Below are 25794 nucleotides of genomic sequence, written 5' to 3'. Positions count from 1 at the left end.
AAAAAAGCCTCAATAAATACTTGTGAATCAAATCCAAGAATACATCACAAAGATCATTCACCATTAACAAGTAGGCTTCATTCCAGAGACACAAGGATGGGTCAACATACATAAATCAATAATTGCAATTTACCAATAAACAGACTGAAAGACAAAAACCACGTAATAATCTCATCAGATGTAGAAAAGGTCTCTGAAAAAAATCAACTTCATGATAAAAGTCCTGGAGAGACTATGAATAAAAGGCATATACCTCAACATAATAAGAATGATTTACAGCAAGTCCACAACCAGCATCAACCTAAATGGTGTAGCTGAAAGTTTTCCTGTGTCTTGCCTGGTCTGCAACCACTCAGATACAAGCAAACACACAGAGGCTTATATTAATTAAAACTGCTCAGCCATTAGCTCAGGCCTACCACTGACTTGCTCTTACACATAAACTAATCCATTTCTGTTCATCTATATGTTGCCATGTGTTCCATGGCTTTACCTGTGTGTCATTACATGCTGTTCCCTAGATGGTAGGCTGACACCTCATGGCTCAGCCTTCCTCTTCCCAGAATTCTCCTTGTCTGCTTATCCCACCTATACTTCTTGCCTGGCTAATGGTCAATCTGCATTTTATTTATCAACCAATTAGAGCAACATATTTTCACAGCATACAGAAAGACATTCCCATTAAAATGGAAAGAAACTCAAAATATTTTCTCTAAAATCAGGAACAAGACAATGTTGCCCACTCTTTCTATACTTGTTCAGTATAGTATTTTAGTCTTAGCTATAGCAATAAGAAAACTGAAGACCAAGAGGATACAAATAGGAAGGGATGACATCTATTATCTTTATTTGCAGATGATGCAATTGTATACATAAGTGACCCTAAAAGCTTGACCAAGAAACTTCTACAGCTGATAAACACTTGCAGCAAATAGAAAAGAAAATTAAAACACATAAGAACAGGAGCCTTATTCTATTCAAATGACAGAGAAAGAAATCAGAAAAACTATCTTTCAGAATAGCCTTAATAATAATAAAAAAAATCTTAGAGTAACCTTAATCAAGGAAGTGAAAGACTTGTATGATACAAACTTTAAAACTTTTAAGAAAGAAATTGAAGAAGATATCAGAAGATGGAAAGATCTCCCATGCTTGGGGATCAATATATTAAAATGGACATTCTTTGAAAAGCAATCTACAGATTCAGTTCAATCTCCTTCAAAATTCCAAGACAATTCTTCACAGGTCTATGGAAACTCAAAAATCCCAAGATAGCCAAAACACTCTCAAATGAAAAAAGAATTGCTGAAGGTATCATAACCCCCAATCTCAAATTGGACTACACAACTGTAGTAAAAACACAAACAAACCACAAAAGCCCCCCCTCCCCAAAACAGCATGGTATTGGCACAGAAAACAGATGTGGTAATCATTTGAAGCACATTGAAAACCCAGACATAAAGCTGCATATGTATGCAGATCTGATTGTTTTTTACAAGAAAGCCAGAAATATACACTGGAAAAAATACAGCAATTTTTAAAAAGTGGTACTTGTCAAACTGGATAGCTGCATGTAGAAGAAAGCACATAGACCTATGCTTACTACCCTGTGCAAAATCAACTCCAAATGCGTCATAGACCTCAATGTGAGGTTAAATACCCTTATTCTGATAGAGGAGAAATCGGGGAATAACCTGAACTCACTGGCACAGGAAAGGACTTCCTGAACAGAACACCATTAGCACAGGCACTAAGAAAAACAATTAATGCATGGGACGTCATAAAACTTAAAAGCTTGTGTATGGCAAAGAACACCATCATTAGGACAATGCAGCAGGCGACAGAATGGCATTCTAGAGTAAAATTATTACTTAGAATTAAAACTACTATTGTATTTTAAAAGAGATGTTTTCAAACTTTTGTTTTATGTATACTGGTCAAGAAATATTTATCAGTATTACTATCTCTTGTAAGATGTTGAAATATATTCTTAAAAAATTTAATAAAGTGGGCATGGTAGTGGACAGCCCTATCCAAGGACTTGGAAAGTGGGAGCAGAAAAACTGATGGAAATTCCACACAAACCCAGTCTGGATAGGAAGGCCTACATAGTGAGACTCTGCCAACAAAAGGAAAAAGAGAGATTTCAAAATTAAAAATAGTATCAAATATTTTCTCTTCATGCTTCCCGTATATTGTTTAATGTAGAAACAACTCAATATTCTTTAAAATTAAGTTTTATTTTTGCATTTTGTTCTATGTACCAGTTACAAGTATCTACCTCACATTTATTCATAAACATCTTACTCAGTAAATTTTACATATAGGTGTAGATGATATTTTTTCATGTGTATTTCTGTTCTATTTATGTTTTAAATTCTGTATTATGCTTTTAATATCTACCAACAAACCTCTTCCAACATTCTTTCATAAACATCCAATATTTTCATTTTAAATTAATAAAATATTTTTCTTTCCCTCAAATTCAACTTTATTGAAATACAACTTTTTATTTGCTAAATTTTATCACATCAACAATTGTAATTAATAATGTGTCATAGATTATCATCTTTTTATTTCTCTCTCTCTCTCTAATTAGTCTTATTTGGAAGGTGCTTCATCAGGAACTTTTCTTAAAGTTGAAAATCTGTAGAAAGTTCACACAAGAATACTTTGGAAGTCCTACAGGAACAAGTGTTTCAGAGTTTGAATGTAAAAGACAGGCATATTTATTTTGGGTTGAAGAGCAAGCAGAAGGATCACTCATCCCTCACCTACCTCAAACAGATCACATTTTGCTGACATGACTGTGGGCTCCATGAAACTTATCTCTGACCTGATTTTTTTTTTAACTGCAACAGAGTCGGCTTTCAATTAATAGAATTTTCTCAAAAAGGAACATGTACATAGCTCCTGATATGTGGAAGCTGCAGGAGATGAAGAATGCTCACTTGAGAGAAGAAGGACAAAGTGTCCTGGGATGAGAACTAAGAGCCTTGTAAAGAAGCACACTTCATAATCCTCTCGGTGCAGTGAAAACAGGGTGTGTTACATGCTGTGTGTCACTTATAATAGAACAGGGTTCTGTATGTATTTCAGAAATGCTCATCAAAGCAAATAGACTTGAGGCTAACTATTGATCTCTACGAAGACGATAAATATATGCAGGCTACAACCTGCCTTTTCTATGTATTCAAATATCTGCTTGTCAGTAGAGCACATACACATGTGCACACACACACACACACACACACACACACACACACACACCCTGAAGCAACTATTTCCACTGATTACTGCCATGCACTGTAATTTACTGCATAATTCCACCTCTTGGAAGAAAAATGTAAGCACACATTTATGCAGACCCTTCCTAATTAACGGAGACTTTATCATTAGCTGCCCATTGCTGAGCCCTGTGGTCTTGAAAAGGGTACTCCTTTTGAGGATCAGCGTTCTCAGCATGCTAGCGGAGAAAAGGCAAATTCACATACCACATGTTTTCACTCACATCGAGAATTCAAGACAACTGAACACACAGAAGCAGAGAGGAGAATGGCCGTGACAGAGGTGGATGGGCAGAAGAGGATGGGAAGGGGATGGGCAGAGGCTGCCGAAGCTCTCATGGACATCAGCAATTGTTTTGATTTCTTCTCTTGTTCTAAGGACTGCTTCACAGCATCAGGAGATGGTTAATAATATAGTATTGCAAACTTCAAAATTTTTGAGAATAAATGAATTATTTATACCAAATAATTTTAACTATTTGATGTGATGGGGATGTTAATGAGCTCAATTTAATCATATAATTATATATTTAGTGTATATTAAATAATTGTGTTGGCTAAATTGAAAAATCATAACTATATTTTATATTACATATAACTGTAAATTATTGACACAAGAAATCAAAATACACATTCATAAAAATATTTTATAGAAACCAACTTGCATTTCATCTGTCATAGTAATGTGAGTCTTCTGAAACTTTGTATCAGTACAGGTTTACATGAACCAAATATAAGTAGTATATTTATTTCTTACTGCTGCTTTTACTTCTGGAGGCCACAGACAGAACTTTATAATAGAGTTTCTCACTCCCTTTTGTTCCTCATCTCTTGCTCTATCTTCAAAGCCTTTGGTAGCTGGATGAGTCATGACATGACATCTCCTTATGACACGGAAGTAGACTGGGTTCACCACATACTACAGGTCGACCCTCCATTAAGTCTTTAACCTCCCCTCATTTGCACAAGGCCTTTTGCCAATTGCAGCAAAATCTTCCAACATTCTGGGAATTGGGGTAAAGATATTTCAGGAAGCAATTATTCCATTTACCATAGCTAGTATTCTTACTCTTCTCCATCAATAGACAAATCAAATGCTATTCTATGTAAAGTCATATTTAAAAGTACGTAGGGAAACAAAATGTGGCCTAAAATCCATAATCCCTCTACATGATATATTTCAGACATCTCAAACAATAAAAAAAATTTTTTCACATTTATGGAATCTGTTTCAGAAAATCTATTGATAGTAGCAATTCGATCTTCCCTCTTTACTTCTTCTCTTCTTGGTTCTTTTGTTCAATCGTGTAACTCTTAACAGTTAGAATATGCTATCATAATAGTTGAGATTTCTTAAATGTTTTTGTGTACATAAAGGCATGAATGTGGAGAAAGATGAATGGTGAAATCAGAGAGGAACAACAATTGTGTAGTTTTCTGGCATCACATTGATCCTGCCTGAAACAGTTTCACACAGAACAAGTTACCATTAGTGATGGGAGACAGAGAATTACAGAGTTTATTTTAGTAGTAGTGCACATGACGGACGAGAGACCAGGTTGCATAGAGGCATACATAATGCGTCAGTTGTCTATTCTTTCAGAAAACTTAGCAGCCTAAAATGCTAACAAGTGTAACGGTTTATTTTGCTGAGAAATTTGAACTGTAAGGTAGGTAGGTAGGTTTGTCTTCCTTGTTGTTTGTTTGTTTGTTTGGTTGGTTGGTTGGTTGGTTTTTTGAGGCAGGGTTTCTCTGTGTAGTTTTGGTGCCTGTCCCGGATCTCGCTTTGTAGACCATGCTGGCCTCAAACTCAGAGATCTGCCTGACTCTACCTCCCAAATGCTGGGGTTAAAGGCATGCCTGATTTTTAAGTGTCACCCAGAATGAATGAGTCTCCTGGGAACTAGAGGATTATTTTTCGAGAAGACTCATTCACAAGTCAGAAAGTAGGTGCTGGCTGTTGGCTGAATGCTCTTCAGGGTATGTGATCCAAAGTTCCGGTGTTGTTGTTGTTGTTTTGTTGTTATTGTTGGTTTGTTTTTTCGAGACAGAGTTTCTCTGTATAGCTTTGGAGTCTGTCTTCGAATTCACCCTGTAGACCAGGCTGGCTTCAAACTCCCAGAGATCTGTCGGTGTCTGCTTCCCAAGTGCTGGGGCGCGCAGTATCACTGCCCAGCAAGTTCTGGTGTTTTTGTATGGGCCTCTCTAAAACTTACTTGAACATACAAAGTATTGTTTCAGAAGAAAAATGTCGTAGGGGAGCAAGACATGGACATGCCTACATTTTTTAAGATGTAGCCTTGGAAGTAATTTTACTGTAATTTACCTTTTGAATCTGCCACACAGATCTACCTGAGTCCAGGAAGAGGGAAAGTCCATCTCTCAATAAAAAAAGAGAAAATGCCGTTTTACGAGAGATGAGCAAGTGAAATGGAAAATTGTGCTGCAACCATTTGTGAAAATAAAATCTGCCACATACAGATGTGAAGATACGATTTTATAGAAGTCTAAATTAGATCAGGAGAAATATTAATAGAGAGGGAATAATGAATGCAAAATACAATCTAAACATTAAGTACTCAAAAATAGAACTCTGGAGCACAAAAAGGAAGGAGCTGATTTGGGGGAATTTAATGAGATTCAGTACACATATATTGAATTCTTGGGTTTCATATACTTCCCCTCTTCCAGAAAAATAGTTCTAACAACATTTGTTTTGCTGTTGTTGTTGTTTGTTAGATTTTTTATTGTTTTTGAAATTTATTTATTTATTATTTTACACCCTACTTTCCCCTCCCTCCTCTCCTCCTCCCATTTCCCACTCCCCAATCCACTCCTCCTTTGTTTCTGTTTAGGAAAGGGCAGGTCTCCAATGAGTATCAACAAAACATGGCATATCAAGTTGCAGTAAGACTAAGCACCTCCATGTATTAAGACTGGTCACAGTGACCCAGTATGAGGAGTAGGGTCCCAAAAGCTACTAAAAGAGTTGGAGATAACCCCAGTTCCCAGTTGGGTCACTTGGTCTTCTTGTGGGACAATCTTTGTTTTTAACACTTTGGATTCGTTATCTTCAGGTTCCCATTGCTTATGAAAATAATCATTATTGTAGATAATAATAAGTTCATTGTGAATATTTCCATTCATCTTGTAGGTAAATTTTAAGCTTCTATACTAAAAGCCATATTCAAATGCTTACTGAAAATACAGTTATTTCTCCTCCTCAATAGGAAGTCATCTCAGACCACTCCCTCTACAGGCACCACCCTGTGCATAGCAAAATCAGTGATGCACAGGGCCTTTATACGAAAGGGCATAGTATTTGCATTTAGCATGCCAACATCATCTATATAATTAATTAAATATCAGTTACTTATATCTAATGAAATGTAAATGCTAGGCAAGTGGTTGTTGTCTTGTTTTAAATGTGGCAATGTCAAGACAATGTGTGTGTATTCAAGACCAGTGCAATTATGACTGAAATATCTTCCAACTGTGTTTGGCTTTATCCACATACCTGGAACCAGCTGACTTGAAGTCAAATGAATTTACTTTTTTACTAAGTTCCTAGTCCCTGGAGTTGCTGCTGATGCTGCTGTCCTGGGTGTTATGCCTTTTGAATCTCTAATCAAGGAGATTACAGTTCATTTGTAATCTCCTTGTGGTTTTGTTATAACCATAAGCTATACTTGCATTCCAAAATTTAATCATAATTGAATGCCCCCCCAAAAGCCTCTTATACTTAGACACATCACTATTCATTCACAAACAGCCTCAATTTTTTCTTCATTTTGAAAGTGATTCAAAATATTAATACCTCTCGTTTATGCCTCCCTTTCTCAATGAGTCAGAGTTGGATATTTTGCCTGAAAGAAACCTCTTTTAACATAGAAACAGGATGATGGTTTTGAAAGTTAAAGCTAACGAAATGACCAGGAAACAGGTTAAAGCTTCAGAAAGGTGGGCGACTGGAAGCAGGGATTAAGTCAGTGATGAAAATGAGAATAACTGTTCCCCAACTGTGAACAAAGGTCATAAAGTAATCAAAGTTCACACTGTAATAAGTGACTCTGAAGTCTAGCTAAAAATTAGTGAGTAAATCGAGACTAGGTGGTCAAGAAAAAGAAATAAAGCGTGGGAATGTGGCTGCAGCCATCAGCTAGGAAGGGTAGCGGGTACAGGAGCCAGTGACAATGAGTGTTTTCATCCTTAGACAGGTGTGTTCCAAGAGTAGCAGGCAGGCACTGGAAGGAGAGATTTTTTTTCCCTCACTGCTAGTGGTCCAGCTTCAAGGGCAGTACTTGGCCATGATAAACAGGGTTATCATTAAATGTTTGTTGAATGTTCTCGTTTTATGACTTCTACATGTCAGTTGTTGCATTGCTGCCAACAGAGTCTGAGTGAGAAGTTATTATTATAAAGGATTCTTTTTCTCTGAAATTTTCTTTGAATTGTATTGTTCTCTTCATGACCCTCCAAACACCCATTTCTGTATACACCATGAAACTAGGTTAATTCTTTTTTCCTGAAAATCCAATTGGGGCATTTCTTGTAGATTGCACCCAAATCATTCTTTTTCAGTGTTTTTCAATGAGATTTAGATGACAGTATACAGGCTACCTGGTTTGAGTGAGCAAAGTGTCTTTTTTTTTTTCTGCTAAATGCCCCTCTTTATCACAGGTTACACTGGCATGAAATAAATATATATTGATAAAAGAACCATGGGAAACTGAAAGTATAAAAGGAAAGAAATGGGTATTTCAGCATTGTTTGTGATAACTGCTACAGTCTCCTGAAATGACCGTTCAATGGATGGATTGTGAATTTTATATGGTAGAACACTGATCAGCAAGAAGCATGACACTAGCTATAAGTCCACACAAAGTACATGACTCTTGCTGCCGGCACTGAATGAACAGAGGATTAAAGAAAGAGAGCCCAGGTTTATAAGTGGCACCAAGTTGAGAGCCCGTGTGTAGTCAGACACCTAAGGACAAAATTTCAGAAGTGATAGAAATAGTTTTGTGACAGGGCTACTGTCTATGTAGATGTCAACCTCAACACTGCTTAGTGAGTAATATATAAGCATTCAATTAATGTAAAATTCAATGTCTATATCATTTACAAATGAATTAAAAGAGGATTTAGAGCATTTTCACCATGCAGAAATGATAAACAATGAGATATATAGTTTCAGATTGACTGAAATAGCAGTTATAGGGGTATTTAAATACTTCCTTTTATACCATTAATATGGGTATTGCAGGCTGTGCATCATTTTAAAATATATTTAATTCAAATTAAGAAATAAATAAAGTTATACTTGTAATATTTCTTTCAGCTCTGAGTTTATGAGGGGTGCCCTTTTTATCTTTAAAACGTTAACACAGATGTGAATGGAAAAATTTTTAATTATGCTTTCATTATTTTATAAGGAATGTATACAATGCAGGCAAAGCCCACAGAAAAAAATAGTTTTCCCTGTCATTCCCTAAGAAATCTCTGCAGTTACTGAGAAGGGGCCAAAGGAAAAAGAAAGAAAGAAGCTAAAAGGAATCCTCTGTCTAATTTCTAGGCTTTTCAAGACATGTTGCTGTATGTACACTGATCTGCTCTGGAAAGCGCAAGAAATGTGTACACATGCTTTTCTCTCTGCATTGGGTCATTTTAGAGGATTCACAGTGTGCCTAGCTCAGGCTAGCAATGAGAAAATACTATGGCAAAGCCCAGAAAAATGAAGGTCACGGTGGTTAGACAATAACATAATAATAATGCTTGGGTAATTATTTTAGCTTTGAGACAGACTAAAAAAGTTGTTTTGAAGTAAGTGACACCTGTTAAGGATGCTCACTACACTACTTGTTACGTGTTGTCAGGATTTTGTTTTTAAACTGTGCTGAGTTGAGTTATCTGGTGTTTGTGTGTTTGTCACACAGCCCCCCGTGTTCTGAAATTTCTGGACATAGCCAGCCACAGCTATCCCTCACAGTAATAGATGAACTGCTGAGCATTTGAAATGATAACTTGCACATAACCTACATCTCCTTATGTGGTTACATCAGTTGTGCATGGTCTCAGTAAAGTATTAAAAAGGGCAGAAGCTGTTAAAGATTTCACAGAAGACACAGAGCTGTCAGAAACTCCATGATTATCAACCGAAACCACTGCTTCACCCTGGGTTTTCACAATAGGCAGTGTAGTGGCCTCTATCCAGCCCGCCTGAGTGATGTGAAATAAAAAACAAGTTGTATTTCTTCAAACTCTTCTTTAGACCAATAACATACTGTGACAGGTCCAGATTTTCTAATGATAAATCCACAGATGTATGCAACCTTTGCTTTCACCTGCCAGCATAGAAAAATTCTTTAGGATGTGCTAAAAGCACCAAAAAGAAAAGAGGTACTTTATCTTGAAAACCAAGTAGGAAAATGCTAATCACCAATCACCACCATTTTCTAATTCTTTTACCCTTGAGTTCTAGTGCATTTTAATTTCTAACGAGGTGCCACCTAATGCCTGATTTAAATGTCTCTTCTTGTTTTTATTATGCATTCCTTATAGAAATTACGTTTCACTGGATCAGGGAAACACTGGACCTTCTCTAGATAGACGTGCCCAGTTGAACAGGTTGTAATAGGAGACCATCATCAAAGATAATCCACCCTCAATTGTGGTAGCTTCTGTAAAACTCTAGCTGACATTCCTGCAAAGAGCAGTCCTCCGGTTTACTCAACAGAGCTGCTGCCACCTGTGCCTCTCTTCAAATTATGCGATCACCTCTCAACTCATTAGCTCAAGGGCACAGAAAGTAAGCCATCACCTTTCACTGATTTTTCTCAAGGGAAAAATGTATCATTCCCTTTAGCTTGTAAATCTCTTGGCCTGTATTTCTTTAAAGCTACCAATTTTGTTTTCTCCTTCCTATAGAATTTTCAACAGCAGCTCAAGGCAGCAAATAATTTGTACTCCAGGAAAACATTTTATTCTACCTCAAATAATTGTCTAATCTTTGAATTAGATGTCTGCATTTGTCACAATAACTTTGATTTTTGATAATATTGTATAACACTCCCAACATTCCAAGCCTTTGGAATGACCTAAACACAATCTTTTGTATCAAAGTGGAATAAGTTAAGCTTGCAGTTTTCGTGGCTGAGTAGTTTGATCCAAGTTTCCTGAAAGCTATTAACAAGTATACTTAACTGTATCTTACGTTCTTCTTAACAGCTACACTGTACTTTAGTATTCCTTTAAAACAGCGCTTCTCAATCTGTGAGTCGTGACCCCTTTGAGGCTGAATGACCCTTTCACAGGGGTCACCTGTGACTGTCAGAAAACACAATATTTACATTACGAATCTTAACAGATCAAAATTACAGTTATGAAGTGGCAATGAAAATATTTTTATGGTTTGGGGGCACCACAACATGAAGAATTGTTTTAAAGGATCAGAGCATTAGGAAGGTTGAGAACCACTGCTTTAAAAGGATTTTTGTGGAGTCAAATTTTTGGTGAAGTTTATGACTCAGTATTTATTATCCTGAAACCTTGACAGACTATATTATGACAGATGCTCATACTTCAGCTGTCAATGAAAATATGTCTCCTTTAGCTGTATCTAAAACTCATGACCAAGATATTAATCCAATGAGAAATATCAACTCATAATTAAATGAATTATCCTAGAATGTCAAGGATTAGAAGAAGGCATTAAATCTCTTTAGTTTTCTTTTATTTATATTCATATCCTTCCATTTAAGAACATCAAGTTTTAACTAAAATTCTTCTTTTTTGTGGCAGTCACTGATTCTCATCTATGCACTTGGGTTTTATCTTGCTTTTTGGATTTTTCTCATCATCAAGTCTGACAACAATCAAGTTATATATTGATTCATTTCCTAATTGTTTCAAGTGTATGAATGTATACATTTGTTGTATAATTTTTAACTTGAATGATGAGAAATTGTGGAATCTACCCCACACTCTTTAGTTTATGATCTTACCTATATTTCTTTGGGGTACTTAAACTTCTTACACTTTCTTAGAAGTTGTTCATATACATCCTTCGTAATATAACATTTTCTCTTCAGGTTTAAAATAGAAACTATCAAAAGTAATTACAGGTTGGGGATTTAGCTCAGTGGTAGAACGCTTGCCTAGCAAGCGCAAGGCCCTGGGTTCGATCCTCAGCTAAAAAAAAAAAAAGTAATTACAACAAAGCACACGAGTAAGTGTCTGGGTGAATGAAGGTCTTTCCAACGTCAGAAGTGTTGTTCCTATCTACCCAAAAGAAAGTGGCAGAGTGATAAGATGAAATGCTACCTTCCAAAGCACTGGGGCATGGAGAATCTTACTCAAGAGCAAAAAACTCTACATGGTGATGATTTCAATAATATACCACCCAGAACCTACAAGGCATTAACCATCTGGAAGGACTGGAGAGAAACCACGTAGATAAATATGAGTCACTTTACTAAATCTTAGCAAAACAGCCCAGAATTGATTAACACAATATACTTGATTTAAGACTTAGTCAAATTTCTGGAAATTATTAGAACTATTGTGTCAAGTATAATCCACAGTCACAACAAAGATTGATGTAGTCTATCAATTTCTTCTACTCTCTGTTCACATTTCCTGAGCCTTGTTCTCTGATCCCTGGCTCTTCATTCTATGATAATTGTCTTTCCTAACCCTCCTGGTAATCACATTGTCATTTTCAATACAGAGCCCAATGTCTTTAGTGAATATCTGGACAAGAGGACTGCCTTGAAGCAGCAGTTCTCATAATATTACAGCAACCACCATCATTTTTTTGTTAGTTTGTTTCCAGCGGCTCATTTTTCTCTCTTAAAGGAACTAATTTAGGGGCTCTCTGTCTGATGGTGTAAGTTCTTTTCATTATCTCTTCATGAATTGGGTATGGGGGGAGCTCCACGCATATCCACTAAGCGTCAAGTAGTTCATGTGCATATCTTTAACAGCAATGTGGGTATGAAAAATGGCGGAAGACTCAGACAGAGAGAAAGAATTGAGGAAATGAAGATCATAAAAAACAACTAGTGAAAATAAGTGAAGAATCTGAGAATCCCAGAATGGCAATAATAAGAGAATATAAATATATCATTCTTTTAGCCAGATTAACTCTGGACCTTATGTGTTTCAGCATTCCATGCCATGGCAGCTGATTCTCATCTATCTCCTGCCTCTTTTCCATCCACGTCTGTTTGGATCAAAGCTGCTCTTGATTTATTCACCCTTTGGTCAGTCAACCATTCACCTTTCTAACAACGATAGACGCAATGCAAATTATCAATGTTAAGAATAGACTATCCTTTGCTCATCCCACAATTGTCACGAAACTATGATATGTGCACCCTGATCTTAAAACAGTTACATTATTCAACAAAATCACACCATTAGTTATTCCAAATTTGGATCAAAGGTTTTCAAAGCTGCCTAGTCTCATTTTCAACATTATTTTTGCTCATTTTTGCTTTGACTTCAATTTGCTGTGCATTAGCAAAGACCTTATATTAATCACGTTTCTATCCCTGTCACCAAGTCTTTGCCTGACATTCAGCCAGAAAAAAAAAAGGTATTATAATTTTACATGCAAATGAGTCTGTGACATGAAATACTGCTTTATAATTCTGGACCCACATTAATAATGCTGTGGAGTCTAAAGTTTTGTTGTATCTTAGATGAAGGCACTTTGTGTTTCTACAAATTCACAAGACTGGCAGTTCACCAACTGCGCTCACTTACAAATGATGTAATGTACTCTTGTTGCTCCAGACAATTGTGTTTGTTAAGTAAGAATTCTGGTCCAAAGTATTAACCGTAATGATGAATGCCAATGTGCTACTTTGTATGTGACTTTTCCCTCCACGTTATATCATATGTCTACCCTCAAACAAAATGTTCTCCTAATGACAAGGAGGTTTTATTTTAAAGGCAGCAATAACTTCTTCTGGGAAGCCTTGGCAAAAATATGTTGTCCATAAATTTACCTAAACCCTTGACATTAGTAAAATGAAGTTTCAAATATGAAGCTATTCCCCCTTCCTTGGATTGTCTCCACATTATATTAATAAATGTCAGCCAGGGGAGAAGGCCTTCTATGAAGAAGCACCAAAGACAACTTCTCAAGGGAGGTTCTAGCCTCATGCTGTCTGAATAAAAGCAGATTTCTCCTGCAAAGAGCCTGTTGCTGGATGCAAACTGTCATTGTTGTCATGAATTAAAAGATTGTGTCTCCTCCATCAGAGCCTGCAACAGATAATAAGTCAGTATTTAACAGCCACAGTATTTAGTCTCTATGTATATAAATGTGATACTTAAAGTACATTGTGAGATGGGTCTGAGCAGTTTATGAGAAAACAGCTCATTTCCATACCAAAGAGTCTCTCACAACTAAGTTCTATGTCTTTGGCAGCTTGACCTCAGGCACAGAGATGAGATGTTTCATGTTTACAGAGAGCAGCTTGGATCCTGGGGACAGGACATCATTCATCATGCACTTGCCAAGGAACTCATCTTAGTTTCCTTTGAAGATGGAAATTACTGTCTTTCTGGACCAGCCACATCACCGATCTCTGCTTACCTCTTACTTGGGGCGATGCAACTAAGCTCTTCCTATCAGAAACTGAGTGTCAATCATAGCAACCAAAGCAGGCCATAACCAGGGAGCGCACAATCGACTTACCTTTGATGGATCCTCCTAGAATTTAAAGTCAGGGACCAAATTTGAAACTTCAGATTATTTGTGTGTAGTCAGCATATAGTAGCCAGATAAAGGCTTTTCTCTAAAGTGTCCTTTTAAAATGTGTTGCATTAGATAATACATTTTTTTTGTTTGTTTGTTCCTCTCCCCAAAAAAGAAAATAATAATTCTCTAATACTGTCATTAAACTCTAAAGCAGACCTGTGAACAACACTAAAACTACTGAAAAATGATAACCATTCATGCATCCTCCTTTCAAATTGATATATCTAACCCATGGGGCAACATAGGCCAGTGGTTCTCAACCTATCCACAGGGGTGGGCGGGAGGGTGGAGGAGGTGTATATCAAATACACAGCATATCAGATATTTACATTTCAATTCATAACAGTAGCAAAATTATAGTTATGAAGTAGCAAAAAAAATTAATTTTATGGTTGGTGGTGACCACGACATGAGGAACTGTGTCAGAGGGTTACAGCATTAGGAAGCCTGAGAAACACTGGCGGATTATTTTAAACTTGCTTATCTGCTGTCTTATGTTTCCATAACATTAAATACTGTTAACTGATTAAGCATTAATGCAAACAACATTGAACAGTTTGAACCTCTAAGGATTTCTGAGCCCTTATTACAGCAGCTGAATAGCCACATTGTAAAAGGTGCATAATTTTGATGCTATAGTCACAAATGCCAAAAATAAATAGGGGGAAATTAAGAAGTAGTTAAGCTTATAGGATATTTTCCATAGAAGCTACAAGCTTACCAAGTGAGGAGTGTTGTTATTAACAGTAAAAGTAGATATGGGAAAACCTTCTTAGTGGGGCCCAGCTCAAGCTGATGCTATAAGGATGCATGTTCTGCTTACTTTTACCAGTCTACAATTTGCATAATGGATGTTTTGTTCAATTAAAAAAGCTTAAACCAAATTTGCCAACTAGTTAGTTCATTTATAGTGAATGAAAAAAAATAAAAATGAAAGAATATGACTACTCTTAGTTATGGTGGAGACGAAAGTTTATTGTAGATAAAAGGGAGAGCATAGCCAGAGGCAGAGACATCTGGGAGAGTCCAGAGTGGACGTGCCGCTGAGCATGTGAGGAGAGAGGGGAAGGGAGCAGGGAAAGTCAAAACCAAGAGGCCAGGAAGATGAAGAATAGACAAAAGGCCAGGTAAGCCAAATGACTAGATTATATAGGGAAGGGCGGCTGGGGGAAGGGCAGCCTAGTCTCTGGGCTGGAGAGGTTTATTTAGGATACGTATGGAGGGATGCAGGGAGAACTTGGTGGCCAGGTCTGCTTTGGTATGTCAATGGACATCTCAGTTAGCCATTTGTCCTAGGTTTGAGACCTACCATAAATGATTATTGTCTTTTGTTTTGTCTTAGTGATTTAAAAGATTACCATTCAAGAGCTTCCTACTTAAGATTTATTTTTGGGGGGAGGGTGTGATTTGGTTTGGGGTTGGGTTTTAAAAGGTCCACTCTACAGCACTTTTTAGGAAGATTTTTCTTATATCACACTGTTGCTCAGATTTTTCCACAAAACACATTAAAAGACAACTTTTGCTAATTAATGTCTGTAATTAATGTCACTTACGATTTTGATAAATGAGATGATGCTAACCTCCAGATACCCATGTAATAATGAATATAATTAAATCATGATTTCCTCTTCTGCTGTTAGAAACAGCAGAAAAAAGTGTATTTCAAGACCCTGTGTCTAATACATTAATATTTGCTTTCCATTAACAACAACAGAATAATCAATTAAAAGAGCAATTTTGGCTTTAAATTTGGTGGCCAGCAGATTCACTGACCTCTTGATCTCAGAAATGTTGGGTAATAGCCTCAGGTCGTGAGGCATTTGATCAGGCTGTACTGGGTAATAGCTCCTAGCCACAAGAAGAAGGGCAGGGTTGCACGGAGATGCCAGGATGCAGAGCAAGCAGCATGGGCATTACAAAGAAAGGTAGCTGAGCCAAGTACATAAACCTAGATTTTAAAAATATGTGTTAATTTAAGTTGTAAGAGCTAGTTAGAAGCCTAAGCTCTTGGCCAAGCTTTCATAATTAAAAAGAAAAAGAAAAGAACAGCTTAACTTAACCAGCCTGCTTCATCTGCAGAAACAATATACCTTGGTATCACAAACAACCTACCTTACTCCCAGTCAAACCACCAAAAGTAGCTGTAACTTCCCGGTAGCTAGCTACATATAAATAGATGTCCCCAGCCCCTCTAATGTTTAAACTTCATCCCTTCATCAAGGTTTGGGCCCTTCCTTCACTGTTCCAACAAAGCAGTCTCAGTCTGTTGAATCAAATTTACCTGCGTCTCTGCCTCCGTTTTCTTAAAAGAGAAAGTAGACTTTTGTTAAAAATTACATTACTGAACTTATTAACTATTCCCCCCAATTTTTTTTATTTTGGAAATAATTAAATATTCACAGAATTATGAGATAAATTCCCTTCCATGGATCATTCAGCACATATTCTGTTTTAACACACTCACATCTTGAGTAGTTTCCCTTACAGAATATTGTTTAAAACTACAAATAGCTTATCACGTCATCCACGTATAATTTATACTGTATCTCCAAATAATAATAGCTTAAAATCATATCCCCGATGTGGTCATCTCATTTGGCACTGAAGGGCAGTTCCCTAGATTCATCTAACAGCTAGAGTTTGTCAAATAGCCAATAATTCCATCAGAATTTTTTTTAATATTACATGATTCATAGTCCAATAATGCCACCCATAGTGATAGATTGCTTCTTGTTTTAATGTATTCCACACCTTAATATTCCTTTGTATTTGTTTGTACTATAGTGGTTCATATTAGCCTCAATTACGAATCATCCTCATTTTTCTACTTATCCCATATGTGAGACTGATTTATTATTTTTCTTTTTCTCTTTCTTCCTGTTCTTTTCCTTTCTTCTTTCCTTTCTCTTGTCTTTTTTTTTTTTTTTTTTTTGGTTTTTCGAGACAGGGTTTCTCTGTGTAGCTTTGCGCCTTTCCTGGGACTCACTTGGTAGCCCAGGCTGGCCTCGAACTCACAGCGATCCGCCTGGCTCTGCCTCCCGAGTGCTGGGATTAAAGGCGTGCGCCACCACCGCCCGGCTCTCTCTTGTCTTTTTTAATCCCTCTTTTTAAGAGTCAATTCTAGCTTTCATTTTATCAGTCAATTGATGAGGTTTAGTCAACCGTTTGCTTTTTCGTGTCTTTTAGGCATTTATCTTTCTGTCTTTCTGTTGCCTTTAAGCACAGGATGAGAGGGGAAAATCTAATTTCTAATTATACAACTTGAGCAGAAATCTTTAAGTTTTCCACTGTCTCTCTGAACGCACTTGAGTTTCAGCAATCATTTTAAAATGTAGTTGAAAATTTGTGTGAACCACAGCTAACTTTGGTGCTTGCCTGGGGATCTCTGGGTTTCTGCCAATTGAGGAAAGTCCTATTTAAAGCCTCTGACTTAAGCACTGGTTGATTCTGCTCCAGTCTGGGTCTAATCACACCTACTTAGTGATGGCATGTACCTAGTGTAGGTACCCAATGGCTACCATGAGAGGGCTGATTCAACTTCACTGTCTTCAGACCTGAATCCAAGCTAAAGCCTGCTCAAGCCAAGCACATTTCTTAACCCCACCTAAACCTTAACTTCATACTTTATAAATAGCAATAAAAACAATGCTTCATTTGGATGCATTTGACAAGTCTGATGTCTTAAGTATTCAGTTCTGTTACTTAAGTATTGAGTGATGTTGATAATGATATCATTACCATTGTAACTATTTCTTTATCATAGCTAGAATAAAGGATATAGTTTCCCTGAAATTCTTTGGGGTTCAACTTTTGAGTTCTGTCTCACCTAGTGCTCTGTACCCGAAACACTGTTCTGTATGGAGCATGATTTCCTTTCTTCCACTGGATGAACTTATCCAACTTGTAACATCAATAGAAAAAAATACATGTGAAAGATTCAGTAGGGTTGGTAAACTTGGCATGCAGTAGAGGTGGATAAGCCATGGTATCAACCTGTGAACTTCCTTAATTAACAATATCCAAGGAAGAGACCTAGAGTTAATGTGACAGCAGGCTTCCAAGGAATCACTCTAGGTCTTATTTGGTGTAGATGAACAAAATGCTTGCTTTTCATATTCAGTGAGTAGAAAAGGAGACAGATAAGTGGTATGGGGTTACTAAGGCAGTGCTTATACTTCAGTAATTTGTCCAAAAGTGGTTGTAAGGGAAATACAGTAGATGAAAGAAAAGACAACTCAAGGCTGAGAGAACAACTGAAAACAAGACCTTTACAATGTATCTTTTTAATGAAAGACGAATAAATAAATATATATATAAATAATGTTGTTGTAGCTAAGAAACAGAGTGGGAATCACATGTTAAAATGAAAAGTATAAAATCCCTTGGAAAATCAAGGAAAACGACTATGGTATGAACCTCAACAGAGATAAATCCAACTGAGTTGACATTCTAAGTTTCTTCTGAGAAATAAACATCATGGCAGAAAAGGAATGCGAACATCACTGATGATCAAATGATACAGACCCTCTCAACTATCAAGACCAGACCGTGGGAAGTGATCGCTATCTAGCAACTATATGTTGTGCTCACAAATTCAGTTTAAACTCGCTCAGTTGCTTTTACATGGGTCCCACAACAGAGGTTTCACAACGTCTTTAAAATCCCTACAGGTACAAATGATAGTTCTGTTTCAAAAGAACTATCCTCTCATGAAAAGTGAGCTAGATCAAATGCAAATGTGTATAGAGCATGCTCTATAGTGAAGGAACATGATTGGCCGGCTGATGTCTGGAATCAGCAACAGCGCAGGCTCAATGTAGAGGCTGATGGGAATGCTCAGAGGTTTCTTAATACCTTGTGCAGGAACAAGCAAGACATTTTTATAGACAGATCTCCTCAAGACCAACATAAGGGCAACGTGATACAGAATATCCAAGGAATAGAAAAAAATACTATTTATATTCAGTTAGCAAATTCTAAACTAAAACTGGCAGACAGTAAATCTGATACCCTCTACCAGAAAAGAGAAAACACAAGCAGGCGTCAAGGAGCTGACACCAAATCTTGGCTACAATGTGCCAATGCGCAAGTCATGGAATATCTGAATAACAGTTTCCTTTTTGTGAAACAGAGATTGAAATGCTATCTAGTTGAACGGCATGAGGTTTCAAAAAGGAAATATGCATATAATCCTAAACAAAGAAACCTTTAAATGGAAACATCTCAGTAATGATTGTTATTACTTTGGGTTGCCAGACTATCTCTATAGGTGATTTAAAAAAAAAAAAAGAGGCATTTTTTTTTTCTCACAGATAATTGCCTAAATCTGCAGAGGAAATTACTTTTGACACAGATTTCCACCCACCAAAAAGACAAAATTCACAGATTTCTATTTTACAGGCTGGTTAAAAAGAAAATGGCATTTAACTTGGCAATTGTCAAAAGTATCACCTGCCTTGTTTTCTTACAGCTGTCAGAGAAAATTTTTGTATTACTTTTAAAGGATTCTTTAATTAGTAAGAAGTGTGTGTGTGTGTGTCTAAATTGTTTTGCTATCATGATTATATAATATTTTTTTTACTTCTACACGTATAGGTTTATTATAAGAGTTGAAACAGAAAATATTTATTTTAGTATAAATATGAAATTCACTGTAGAGAAAAAAATGAGTTCATGAAATAAGTGGAATTCTAAGAATTAAATGCCTTGTTTTTAAAGTTGAATTGATCTGACTTAGAAAACTCTAACTTTGTCTTTGAGTACCTATCAAAGTAAAATGGATAGGCATCTTCAGAGCGCTTTTATCTAAGATGCACACAGGCAATCTGTATACTCTAGCTGGAAAGGGAAGACGGTTAAGAATTCAACTTTTAAATACTGTGAAGCAAAAGTGCTCTGGATCATATTTCTAAATTGAAACCCCGGGCATAATATTTTGATTTTAATTGTCTCCATCCTCACATGCCATATAATTTTTGCTTGATAAGAAATCAGCCACCATGTTCAGGACTGTAGTTATTTATAGAGGTGTGAGTGATAAGTGAGAAAGCAGTGGGGCTTCCAGCACAGCAGAGAATTTCCACACGCAAAATTCCAGAGAAACCTTGTCTTACTCCCCCAACATACATAGCTGGCAACCTCTCATTTCATTTCCCAGATCCGGTGTAGACTCACAGAACAAGATGACTACTAAAAACAACAGCAGAAACAGAAGCATGGAGAGTGCCTGTAGCTGTCAATTTACATAATGTCCCCAAGCAACAGTACCTTCAGCGGTGATCTCAGTCATGGTGGATGCAGAAGTCAATCAGGTTGAAAAGTTGCAGTCAAGTGGTGCTTTGCAGAATATGGTAGGATTATTGAACTCTGGTAGAGGGCTAGCGGAGGGCTCTTGCTCTTCCTGGCTGTTTTCAGCTGCTTTTCGTGGTCCTGTTGAACTTTGCCTCTTCTCTGCAGAGTTCTCCCCCTGGAAACAACCTAAGCCCTTTCCAAGCAGTACTTGTGGCTCAGCTAGAAGTATCAGCTTCAAACAAAAATAGCCTCATCTCCCTAGGACTCTCTTCAGCACTTTTTTTTTTTTTTTTGGCACTCTGAAGGAACACACACACACACACACACACACACACTGGCTTTCCAGCCCTGAAGAGACAGGCACAAAATAAATAAATAAACAAATAAATAAAAGGGGAAGAAGATGCCTAAGTATCTAGAGAATACTGTCTAAGCCCCCGCTCTGTCTCTAAGATAATTACAGGGGTCTGTGTCAGAAAACATGAACTAAAGAGTGGAAAGCAACATTATCCGAGACAGCTCAGATTTATTCTTAGTGTCCCTAATCCCCAGAACATTCCCCTCTCCCTTATTTGGTTAGGGGAGGGTCATGTAATGTCTACCACAGGCAGAGGGGAGGGTAGACTTAAGTAATTTTCTGAGTTGGTTTTTGATTGTTCCAAATCCTCTTAGCAAGTGCACTTATATAGGGCTGCACTTAAAACTGAAATAATTAAATCGTGACCACTCTTCTAAGTTAGTCATGTTGTAGGAAATTAACATTTTTTAGATATTAGTCAATAAGGAGTATGCAATGTGACATTTAAACAGAACATTGAGAAGCATGACATCTCCGGGTTTTATTCTAATGCCTTGCTGAAAACAAAATATTTTAATTTATCTTATAAGTGAAAGAATGAGAAGGTGACATAAAGTTTAGAAATCCATTGCTAACATTTTAGAAAAAGATTTCAGCATTTCCTTATCTGAACGGGGAAGAAAAAAATAAAACCTGCATCCTAGCAGCAGCTAACAATTAGCTAAATTGCCTGATTAGCATTTCACCTTCCCACTCCTAGACAGGTGTTAATGAGCAGGGAAATATTCAATAGTTGTGGTTGGAAGAGGAAGGAGAACCAAAGGGCATTGATAATCATAAACTTTAACCAGTCTGAGAATAATCAAGGGCTGACTTCCCTTATCTTTTATTTTCTTCTCATATTCAACCTAATAAATGCTTGCAGTTTCATCTCTTAGCCTTAGCTCACTGCCTTTGGCTGTCAGAACCTCTTGAATTTGTATGGTACTTCATAGTCCGCAAAGCAAAGCTCTATCTGCTGTTTTAAAGTGTGGGGCTCACAAGAATGCTGTGACAGCTATTTACATAGACAATGACAGTCCACATGTCACCAGCTGTCTTTATTGGCTGCCTCAATTCCTGGCACAACAGAAATTGTGCAGACATCAGCTGAATAAACAAATAAGTGAGCCTCTTCGTTCACAGAGGAGGAAATGGTTCCAGGTAGACTCATAACGCTATACAGGCCCAGCAGCTAGGACTGGACCTAGATGATCGACATTGATTATTGTCCGGATCTCTTGCCTGAGAGCTAAGATCTTGTCGCAAACAACACTGCTTCCAGGTTGAAAGTATCATTGCAGATAAAGCCCATATGCACAACAGAATGATGCAGCAGCCTTTGGAGCAGTAGGCTACATAGAGGAGCGCCCTGAGAGCAGAGATCCTCCCCTCGCTGTGGTTCTCCCCTTGTAGTGATTTGAATGAGAATAGCTGCCATAGGCTCATATATTTGAATGTTTGTTTTTGAGTTGATGGAACTATTTGGAAAGGATTAGAGGGTGTGGTCTTGTTGGAGGAGGTGTGTCACTGGGGGCAGGTTCTCAAAAAAACACCCATTTCCAGCTAGGGCTCTCTCTCTCTCTCTCTCTCTCTCTCTGTCTCTCTCTCTCTCTCTGTCTCTCTGTCTCTCTGTCTCTCTCTCTCTCTCTCTCTCTCTCTCTCTCTCTCTCTCTCTCTCTCTCTCTCTCTCTTCCTCCCTCCCTCCCTCAATAATTAAGTTTCAGCTACTGCTCCAGCACCATGCCAGCCTGCTTACTGCCATGCTCTCTCTGTCGTGATGGTCATGGACTTTATTTATTCTCTGAAATCCTAAGCAAGGTCCCAATTAAATACTTTCTTTTATAGGTTGCCTTAGTCATGATATCTCTTCACAGCAATAGAAAAGTAACTAAGACATCCCCCCCCACACGTCCATTTGATACCAACATAATGCTACCACTTTTAATAAAGCATAACACTTTATCTCCACTGATCATTCCTTTCATGGTCCTTGACGATAGTTAACTAAAGAAAAAGGCATGCTGTACAACCTACAAACACTTTCAAGGACCAAGAGCTAAATAAAATTTGGAAGGGAATAAAAACCTCAATTTCTAACTGTTGTTCCATGAAAGGTTGAAATAAGATGAGGGTGCTAAATTTCAAGTGATTGATGCTACACTCAAGCTCTCACTTTTGATGTCATGCTGCATATGCTAGAAGGAAAAGATTAAATAAATAAATAAAACAGACAAAAAGCCTCACAAAGCTATTCTAGTCAATCAATGTGTTTGCAGGATAATCGACTCTTACTTCCGTGTGTGAGATGAAGAAATGACTCAAGGGGCATTTAAAAATTAAAGTATTTCTCATTTTGGAAAGTTATCAGAATTCTTTCAACTTTGAATGCTGCTTCATAAGGCGTGCTTTTGAATTACAGGTGGACTCTGAAAATCTCTCTGAAACCAACTCCCTAACACTTTCAAATGTGTCTGACCCAGTTTTCAGGACATTCAATGAATAGGGCATTAGAATTGACCTCCCTCGTTTTCAAAAGCACTGGCCTTAAACAGATGTTACCAGTCTATTGGACTCTTCCAGTGTGACCCAGGAGGTACAGTTCCTTTCTCGGTGTGGCATCTGGCACATTCTCACAATGGCAATTTCCTCCCACCAGCTATTACACAGAGCAACATTTATGAATCTAGGGCCTTAATAACTGACCTTGTCTGCAAAGCCAATGAAGAACTAAAAAATCGTGTTCTCCTGTGAAGTATGTTCTCCTGCTAATGATACAAATCATTAGTACTTGTGATTTTTGTTTGATGTTCTACATACTCATGGTAGATAACAATATTCTGCCTTAGAACAGTCTTTATAAGCTGGTTGTTTGGTCTCTTATTATCATAAACTAACCATTAATAAGACATAGACTGTATTAGGCTATGAATAAGATTTTCTCATCCATCTTGAATTTCAAAATGTGAAAGGACACAGTAAGCAATGTCAGAAGTTGTTTTTTTTTTTTTTTTTATTTCTGGCTTCCAAAACTAAACTAAGGTAACATTTGAGACCGTATTTTATTATCTTAGTAATTGTCAAATTCTTGCTGAAGAGTGATGAGAAGAAACAACTGAAAGCAATAGCAATTGACAACCAAATACACGTTTTCTCAATGGATACTTGAAAGAACAGTGAAATTTTAAGCTTAAGTTTATTCTCAAAATCCTCTGTTTCTTATTGTACACACAGTTAAGGTGTGTGAATCTATGTCTGTGTGTCTGACTATATAAACATATATGTATGATGAATGAAAATAATATAATTCAACAAAACGTTGTACAATAGAGTACAAATAGACACTTCAAAATAAATCCTGGTGTATCCAATTAGGAAAAAACACCGAGTACTCTCCCTTCTAGCTTAAAAGAACAATTGGCATATGTTTGTTTTCTCTATTAACCTAAGTTTTCAAGTTTATTTTAAAAGAGCCAAATATAAATATGTGGTGATATATTGTGTACCCCAATAAAGCTGACCTGGGGATCAGAGGACAGAGTCAGACACTAAATTAGACATAGAAGTCAGGCATTGGTGGCACACAACATTAATCCTATCACATGGGAGACAGAGAGCCGTGAGGATCTCTGGGAGTTTTAGTCCACACTGGGCTACATGAGAGAAACAGAACCAGGCAGTGGTGACACACGCCCTTAATCCCAGGAAGTAATATGGCAGGACACAGAAAGGTATATCAGGTATGAGAAAACAGGAACTTGCTCTCTTGAGGCTGAGGATTTTATACAGGTAAGCTAGAGCCTGGCTGTTCTGCTTCTCTGATCATTCAGCTTTCACCTCAGTATCTGGCTCTGGGTTTTTTTATTATAAGACCTTTTAAGATTCATGTTACATAAATAACTAAAACAAATGATTTTTTAATTGGAAAATATATTCTTCTCTCATACAATACATTTTAACCACAATTTCCCCTCCCTCTGCTCCTTCCAGCTCCCAGCCAACTCCCCACTCCCCCAGATCCACTCCACTTCCATGTCCCTTCAGAAAAGAGCTAGCCTCCAAGAGAAAATAACCTAATATGACGAAACAAAATACAATATGGAGGCAAAAGCCCTCACATTGAGGCTGGACAAAGCAACCCAACAGAAGGAAAAGAGGTTCAAGAGCGGGCAAAGAAGTCAGAGATAAACCTGCTCCCACAGTTAGGAGTCTCACAAAAAATACCAAGCTAACACACAGCTACAACACATACACAGAGGACCTGGTAGACCTATGTAGGCCCAATGCTTGCTGCTTCAATCTCTGTGAGGCCATATGAACCCTGTTTCATAGATTCAGTGTGCCTTGTTTCCCTGGTGTCCCCCATCCCCTTTGACTCCTATAATCTTTTCTACTTCTCTGCGGGATTCCTTGTGCTCCAAGGTAAGGGGTCTGATGGAGGCGTCCAATTTAGAGTCTCACTCTACATAATGCTGGCTGTGGGTCTCTGCATCTTCCCCCATCTGCTACTGGAGGAGGCCTCTCTGATGATGACTAGATAAGGCACTGATCTATGAGTATAGCAGAATATCGTTAGGAGTCCTTTTATTGTTTTTTGTTTGTTTGTTTGTTTGTTTTGTTCTTTTTTGACCAGTCATGTTTAGTTCTATCATAGGTCTCTGGACTATCCAGATACTGGTTACTGGCCATCAAAGCAGTGTTGGGTATGGACTCCTGTGGGATAGCTCATTCCTAACGGGCTTGAGGGCCAGACGGCCCAAACAAATAAAAAAGATAATTTCTGGGTGTGCGTGATGGTCTTAGCAACAGCAGCTGAGACAGGATATGAAGATGACCTGGACCAATGAGAGGCAGCCATGTCACACCAGCAGATGCATATTCATCAGACTCCCCCCAGGGTGGGGTGGAGGGTACATAAGGCTTGCCTCTTCCTGAATAAACTGAGCTTATTGTTTTGACATTCCCCCAGAGTCTGTGTGGTTTGTGCCTACTTGGCCTCCACCCCCAAAGGGAACAACAGCAAGGACCCTGCTACATGGAGTGGATCTCAAGTCAAATGAGACATTGGTTGGCCACACCCACAAGTTCTGTGCCACCATTACCAGAGC

At 37.6% G+C, this 25794-nt stretch overlaps 1 protein-coding gene across 3 annotated transcripts in view; it reads right to left on the bottom strand.

Moving 5' to 3' along the window:
* Trdn (triadin) overlaps positions 1 to 20608 on the bottom strand; it is a 394997-nt gene extending 374389 nt beyond the window's left edge. For all 3 annotated transcript variants that reach the window (XM_052751301.1, XM_052751302.1, XM_052751303.1), the window contains exon 1: positions 20326 to 20608. In XM_052751301.1, the coding sequence (XP_052607261.1) occupies positions 20326 to 20347 (22 nt within the window). In that variant the 5' untranslated portion in view covers positions 20348 to 20608. The remainder of the gene's footprint in view (positions 1 to 20325) is intronic.
* Between the last annotated feature and the right edge of the window lie 5186 nt (positions 20609 to 25794).

The sequence above is a fragment of the Peromyscus californicus genome, unplaced genomic scaffold (assembly GCF_007827085.1).
Source record: "Peromyscus californicus insignis strain IS unplaced genomic scaffold, ASM782708v3 Scaffold_22__1_contigs__length_63687245, whole genome shotgun sequence".
Taxonomy (NCBI): domain Eukaryota; kingdom Metazoa; phylum Chordata; class Mammalia; order Rodentia; family Cricetidae; genus Peromyscus; species Peromyscus californicus.
This window is presented reverse-complemented; position numbering and strand designations above follow the sequence as displayed.